This window comes from Quercus suber, unplaced genomic scaffold, assembly GCF_002906115.3.
Source record: "Quercus suber isolate HL8 unplaced genomic scaffold, Cork oak 2.0 scaffold_1034, whole genome shotgun sequence".
Lineage (NCBI taxonomy): Eukaryota > Viridiplantae > Streptophyta > Magnoliopsida > Fagales > Fagaceae > Quercus > Quercus suber.
This window is the reverse complement of record NW_027070445.1, coordinates 1-8,016: the sequence shown is the minus strand read 5'-3', so window position 1 is coordinate 8,016 and position 8,016 is coordinate 1. Positions and strand designations below refer to the sequence as shown.

The 8,016-nt window shown below is 36.5% G+C and overlaps 1 protein-coding gene across 1 annotated transcript; it reads right to left on the bottom strand.

Annotated features, from left to right (window-relative positions):
• Positions 1 to 6,197: 6,197 nt before the first annotated feature.
• On the bottom strand, positions 6,198 to 8,010 carry LOC136065580 (golgin candidate 6-like). The gene is made up of 2 exons (XM_065768985.1): positions 7,270 to 8,010; positions 6,198 to 6,767 (listed from the first exon to the last, which is right to left on the bottom strand). The coding sequence occupies exons 1-2, from the start codon at positions 8,008 to 8,010 to the stop codon at positions 6,198 to 6,200; spliced, it is 1,311 nt and encodes a 436-aa protein (XP_065625057.1).
• Positions 8,011 to 8,016: the final 6 nt, after the last annotated feature.

Below are 8,016 nucleotides of genomic sequence, written 5' to 3'. Positions count from 1 at the left end.
AGCAAAAAAAAAAAAAAAAAAAAAAAAAAAAAAAAAAAAAAAAAAAAAAAAAAAAAAAAAAACACATTTCAATACGCTATGTTAATTCTTTTTGCTACACTATTCCAAAATTAACAAAAATAAAAAAATTTACAAAAAACTGTCACATCATTGAAATTTAATATAAATGCAAATACCTATGAAAAAACTTAGTGACAAAATCTAAATTTTGTAAGATCTAATCAAGAATCTCTCGGCACCAATTTGTTATCAAGAATCTTTCGGTGCTAATTCATTAGTAATTAATACAAATGATGTAACAAAAAGAAAAAATGATGAAAGTTCAAAAATTGAACAAATATGGACGGAATAAATTTCAAATGTTGAAGATGGAGAAACTGATAATAACAACAAGCGTCACCATACCACAATAACAAAGCATTGAAGAAAAAAAAATCGTAATGAAGCTTTTTATTACATCACATAATAAAAATTAATAATATAGAATGAATTAATATGCTTTTATCAACTTTTATTATACAATATTACTCCAAGTTGTTTTCATTATTGCTCATTACTTGAACAAAATAATTATAATAGATATATGTGTGCAATTTATAATTGTTACTTTTTATGATAAACTCATTACTAACAAAGTTTTATAATAAATATGCTATAATATATTTATAATATTTTCCAAAAACAAATTTACATAAAACATTATAACATTATTCGTGCATCACACAGAAAACTTACTAGTTAAAAATAAAAGACAAGAAATGGGACTCATGCCTTGTCATTTATTCATCTTGCAAGTCAATTCCTCTCAAAATAAACAATAACAAATAAGTAAATATATATTTAAATTGGTATGTTGCACATACAACCAATAGGTCTTGAATCCACAATCTCAACCTACACCTAGAACTTGGAAAGGGAGGAGGTGCCAATTGAATAAGAGCTCATTAGCAACAAACAAATGAGTATTACCAGGACATAACTGCTTCATAGAGGAAAATCAAATCAGCAACAAGAATGTAACTCACTCAACAGAAACAATCTTTTCCACAACGTAATACATGTTATTCCTTGTCATTTTACCAAGATAGAGGGTTGGATAAATAGATGGTGCAAACCTCAAAGCCAATAAAATAGACATGTAGCAAACAGTAAACTTCGCAAACAAACATAGGAATACTGGAAAAAATAAATCATAGAGATGTGTATCACAACTGAAATAATGATTATCACAAAAAGAGCTAAGAAATTTCCGGTAATTATGGAAAACTCTACAAATTGCCATAAGCAATCGTACACCTCCATAATAACCTTCATTATCTAACCGACTCACCTGTAAACAAAGGTAAAAGGACATTTTTTATTATGATGAATCCAGAACCTGTAGCAGCATGCACATGGACTAAGATAAGACTTGATCACCACAACATTCTATATGAAGGGAAAAAAACCTTAACATTAAAAAACACACCCATCAAGAAAGAGAGACGAACTAAAATATATAATAATGTAAGATAAGCTGCTTCCTTCCAAAAAAAAAAAAAAAAACTCAAGCCAAACACATATTGTGAATTGGACAATGTCAAGCCAAACACAAATTGTGATTTAGAAGGTATTACTGGATACCGGGTATCAGCCACTCCAAAACAAATGCCATACAGCTGCCCACCATGACCTCTCCCAGACCTTGAAGTGGAAGTTTTGTGAACTGAGTACGACTAACAGTATACTGGGTAACTGAAAAACTAACACTAGAGGAACACCATCACCTACAATTACCGGACAAAAGAATTTTCACACATAACTCCAAATACATATCAGAACAAAAAAGCTATAACTTTGGTATGCAAAAGTTTACCTTTCAATGTGTTAAAAGAAACATTTAAATACTTAAGTGACAACACACTTTCCTGAACAAATGTTCTTTATCCTACCACATGCAAACTACAGAATTGCACACAGTTTGTGAAAAAAATACCCACACTCCTAAACAACCGATTCGGCAAATGCAGCAGTTTAAGGCACCAAATATACAACTGCATCAACTCTAGAAATCTGCATTTTTTGCTCTATTCAGAGCCATATCCAATGCCCGGTTCACAAAGGCTTCAATTGAACTGATGTGACATCATACGTATCCGATCCTTGCCGCCCACAACTGTGCAACGAATCCACATATTTTGCTCTATCCATCACACTCAATTGGCAAACATGATTTAATAATAATTCCTAGGGCATTTCTCTTAAGCATAAAGGACAACATATTCATCCAAATTTGATTTTGAGGAAATTCTTTCAACCCACTACATGGCGACTAAAATGATTATTCACAAGTACTTTTAGGACTTATTTAAAAGTCACATGACTTGTTTGAATCAGTCAATAAGTCATGATTACAATACAAGTAGAATCGCCATATAAAAGGTTAGAGGAGATTCTTAATATATATAGATTTAAAGTAATTATTCAGCAATTGGATTTGACATATTAGTGGGCCCCATTGATAACATATTCCAGATAGGATTCACTCCCAGAGCAATAAAAAATAATTTTCCAAATCTTATACATGAAATCCCACTAGTTACCGTATCAAAAACTGAACCTTTAAATCCCACACATCAAGATATAACCTTCAAATTTCATTGCGTCCAACCTTTCACAGCAAATGCAAGCTACAAATCAAATCTAAATCACATTCTAATACCCAAAAAAAAAAAAAAAAAAACCCCATTTAGAGAAATGTAGATAACACCAAATCCCAATAACCCAAAAAAAAAAAAAACATATATATATTCACCCAGATCTTCAAATTCAAAGCACTACATTGCAGATCAATTATGAGAGAGAGAGAGAGAGAGAGAGAGACTGGAATTGGACGAGATCGTGGGTGGGATGGGGAGTGATGATGAGGTGATCAGACGGCTGCAATTGAACGTTGTAGGGGCCTTTTTGTTATGTTGGGCTGGGCTATCTCCTGCACTAATAGGCCCAAGTATTCTGAGTAAGGGAAGTTGAGACCGGTCCAACTGCAACTCAATTTGGGCCAGCTTGTGCACAAACTATGCCTCGTTTGCCAAGAGTATGCTTATGGCAAGCAGAGCTGTTTCAAATGAGTCGTGGCAGGCAAATATAATAATAACAGCAAAATAGAGTACTCTGGCTATTTAATAGAAAATGACCAAATAATCCCTATTCACGAAACATAATCATAATAATAACAATGACTTTTACAAAGAAAGTAAAGAGAACAAATGGTAATATGGGTAATCAAAAGAGACAGAAATCAAATCAAGTCTGGTCCACAAGAGCAAAACCAAAGAGAGAAGAACGTCTCCTCTCAACACAGTTAATCTTCTAGGGAAATCCTGCTGTGGAGATTAATGGCTTTGAGGGAAATGGACCTAAATAGTTGGTGCCCAAAGGAATCCTTTTACTTTTTAATAGAGAGCAGGATTTCGAGAGGGAGAGAGGAAAAATTGACACACTGGTGCATGCCTGCCAGTCTAACTCTCTGTTTTTTCCTTTCTTCTTTCTTTTTGTTTTTATTTTTTTCCTCTTATCTTTCCTTTCTTTTCTTTTACCCTTGTTTTCTATTTTTTTGATTCCTCCCAGGCGATCATGTTCCCCTTTACTGGGCATGGCAAGGGTCTCCTTATATAGGGTCTGTCGTGACCAGATTTTATTATTTTAGCCTTTAACCACATTTGTCTGGTCTGGGTGTATAAACCGACCTCCACTAGTCTGTCTGTGTGCCACTCCCCTGCTCCAGAAAAAGGAGAGCTGTTTTATTTATTAGTCTACCATGGCACCCTTTCCTACCATGGTTTGGGTGCTCTCTCTCTCTGTCCCTCATGGCATGCACCTTACGATTCCCACTCAACCTTACTTCTTTTGGGTGATCTGTCATCCCAGCAGGACGTACCCCCCAAAAGAGCTTGGGCAGGAACCGCAGAATAGGTTCTTTCCCCTTTCCCCACCGCCAAACCATGCCCTCTTACCTCTGATTCATAACCCCACCATGTCCCATATTGGCTGGGTACAGGCTAGTGATGCCTGGGCCTTGCGCATGCCTCCCTTTTATATATATTCAAAATCTGCCTGCTGCTCATGTATTTGCGGTGTTCTGGAAGCTTGCTTGCATAGTCTGCTGCCCTTCTTTGACCCTTTATGTGGGTTGTTTTTCGATTTCCTGTTCCCCTTAGAGGCTGGGCTTTTATTTGATACTTGGCTTTATATTTCTTTCAACCTATTCCTTGATTGTCATCATGTCTTACCATATCACTCTGTCATTCCTGCTGTAGTGACTTGATCCTGCTGGGCCTCTTTAAGCCTGCCATTTATTCTTTCCTTAGTGGCTTAGCATGACCATGGGTTTTCTTACTTATGGGCTCCTATATCCCTTTTGTTTTTCCTTGGGCCTCCTTGGTCCATTTGCTTTTCTTTGGGCTTCCTCGGCCCTTTTTCTAACTCTATGTTCTCATGGACTTTTACTAATTTCATTAGGCTTCCCCGGCCCAATTACCTCATACTCATCTTTGGAGTTCGTGGGCCTGCCATCAACCCTTTACTCTCTTTGCTTGCATTGCTTTGGGCCTGCCGCAATCCATTCTCACTTTTTTACATCTTACACTGCCCATGGGTTTGCTTATTTGTTATTTCTCTGTTTCCGAGCTTCTTTGAGCTCATTTGCTTCCTCAAGATCCGCATATTTATTTTATGGACCTGTGATCCATTATTCCTGTTGCTTGGGCTTAATGGTTCTTTTTTCTATCTATTTGCCAACTTCTTTTTGGTTTGTGTTGTTGGGTTCCCTCTTTCCTTTTTTCTGGCTTCCAAAATGACCATCAACAAATGTCAGCCCAGAAGTTATCAAAAGTGAAAGAGATGGTGTTGCCATAATACACGTCGCTTGGATTTCCAGGCAGTCCAACTCTAGCATAAGCCTTGTGCTCTATAACTTTTTTGTTATTCTCATTTTTTGATGATTCCATTGTTCTTTCTTCCTATTTGCAGAAATTGAGAATTCTGATTTCTTCTTCTTCCTACAATTCTGCTCTATATATACATACGATACGAGGTGCCACATCAGCCTCAAGTGTTGTTGTTGCTGAGGTTTTCCTTTCTTCAGTTTGAGTTTATCTAATGAATAAACCTTGTCTAAAGTCTAATGCTCTGCCAAATCTAGACATATGGTATTTCACTTTTAATGACTTAATAAGGTGGCATGGATAATGGTACTTTTAAAAATTTGATGAGGCCGCATGATAATTAACAAAAGTTTGTTTTGTAGAGGCGTGATAGATATTTATTATGATTATATTATTAAAAAAGAAGCGTGATAGATATTTAAATATTGAGAATAGTGTGTAAAATTGTTTAAAGTTTTCGATTTTATGCATATTATTATTCTTAGCCAATAGTTTGTGCAATAAATAGAATTTTTTCTCAAAATATGATATTTTCTTTCTTTTGTTTTTTTTTTTTTTTTTTTTCCTTCTAAAATTTGGAATTTGATAAAAGTGGTAGTTATTAATAAATATTTATATTATTGTACTTGTATATAAAACTATTCATATTAATATTTAAAGAAAATATGATGTCACAATGGAATCTTTATACCATTCAAACGTAATTGAAAAGTATGTGTTATTATATTAGAGTGAAAGAAAAAGACGAAAAAAAAAAAGTGAGGCCTTCTCAAGATTATGTGGCAAAATATTAAGAGGTGAGCCAAAAGTATGATCTCTCTAGCCACGTAAATTAGGTGTAATGCGAATCCCCTTCATAATTAATACTTCTCCATTATGAATTTGCTGTCAGGCTTACACGATTTAAGATTTATTAAAAGTAAAATAATAATCACAATATAGTGCAAGATATATGTTACTTTATTCTGTTCATTCCTGCTTTGCCCCAAAATTTCTGGCTTCTTTTGGTTGTGTTGTAATTTGTTCATTTAAGGATTGTTGAGCTTAAATCATAAGCCATGCGTTAGACATTAATTTGACTTAAAAAGCAGTTCCACTTATCCAAAATTTGAGGATTGTTGAGCTCATAGGTGGTGCTAATTAGATCAGAACTAGGGGAATTGATAAACGAACTGTAGTAATGTTTGTTTTAGGCCATATGAGGAGTGTGTGAAATATGAATTGCTTGATCCAACCAAGACTCAATTTTTACGGTTGGATCCAATTGAATGCTCAATCTAAGCATATGTTGTCCGTCCATAACCCGGAACCCGACAAAACTGCCCAACCAAGAAGGATCTGAACCGAAGACCGACCGATTGCGAAGTAATACATGCATATGATTGGCTNGCTTAATTTTTCCACCCTGCTCTGTTCTTGGCCAAGGCACACAAGCAAATCATTCAGTTCTGCCTCACTGTCCTTCTGGGCTTCTTCCCTTGCAGCGGCCTTTATTGCCTCAACATCTGGAATTGTTGGGGGCCCTCCACTCTTCAAAGCTCTCAACTCCTTTTCTAGATATAAGTTGGCCTGTTCAAGACTGTTGTAAGCATCAGATAGGCTCTTCAGATCAGATTCCATCTTCCCAGCTAAATTTCTGTACATGGATGCCTCAGACTCGATCTTGGCCTTATCTGTCTTGAGAATCTCCAACCGTTGAGATGCTTCTTGAAGATCTCTTCGGAGTTTCTCTACCTGGACTCTATCCAGGCCCCCATTCACTCTCCGCTCAGGCTGGGAATTACTGCCTCCACCAGTTTTTGCAAGGTCCTCAGCCAAAAGTGAATTTCGGCTAAGAAGGTCCTAAAAGACAAGGGGAGGAAAGGGCAGGGGAAAAGAAAAGAGCAAAGTCAAATTTAGTCCTCACTGAAGTGCAGTTCTACAGAAATCTTCCAACAAGATGGCCTGTTAATCACCAATGCTTATGCCCATCAACAATGAGTTAATGGGCAACACGTCTGACCACAAATTTTAATATGACCAATGCTATAATATTATCGTTATAGAAAATTCTCCAAGGAGTAAGGACATGCCTCAGAATGACATATAAGGATGTTGGAATCATTATAGAATGACATAAGGATGTTGAAAATGCTGACACTAGTACAGCATAAGAAAGATTTGACAAATATAACACCATTTGTAACCAGACAGCCATCTGACAAACTAAGAGGGTCACCTACAGCTGATCCATATTACAATCCTGATGGTACCCTCCCATTCATTATGTGACGCTTTTCCCATTCATTATGCTACGCTTTCGGAAGAATTATTAGAAAAGCATGAATTGTAAAAAGAACAATACCTGTATCTCAGAGCACTGCTTCTCCACAAATGTTTTCAGCCGCTTGATATACTCCCCATCACTTTCCCCACTTCTCTGTTCCAATTCTGCTGGCACCACTGACACCTTGCTCTTTGGATGACTGTAGACCTCAACAATGCTTTCTCTGATATCTCCCTCCAATTTCTTGACAAGGTTCACAAATTGAACATCAAGGATTGCCGAGAGAATCGGATGATCCTCATCTTTCTGATCAGATGAATCATTCTCGTCAACATCTTCAATATCTGCCATGCTAGCAGCAGTAGATCTTGTCAATGCTTTACGAGGCTGGGCTGACTTTACAGAGGTAAAAAGGAAGCTTTTCTGCATCTCATCGAACTTCAAGAAGTATGATGTAAGCCCAAGTTTCTGGCTTATGGTATCAACCACTGTAAAAGCATCCTTTCCATTATCATTGGATTTGTTGTAAATTACACATTCTCCCAAGAGAACTGCTGCCAAACCCCTTGTGCACACTGTTGCAGAGGAATTTGACACCAACTCAAGCAGATATGTAAGGTGGGGATGTGAATCTAGGAAGCAATGCACTGCATTAGGGCAATCAGCTAGCCATGTAACCAGCAATTTCAAGATAATTGGTTGAACATACAGATTTCCTGATGTGCTTGATTTTCCATCTTTATTTTTCATGGAAGAGGCAAGAGCCATGTATTTTACCATTCGGTGCATTAGTGGCTCACTAGCTCCTAGTGATGGCATGGGTGG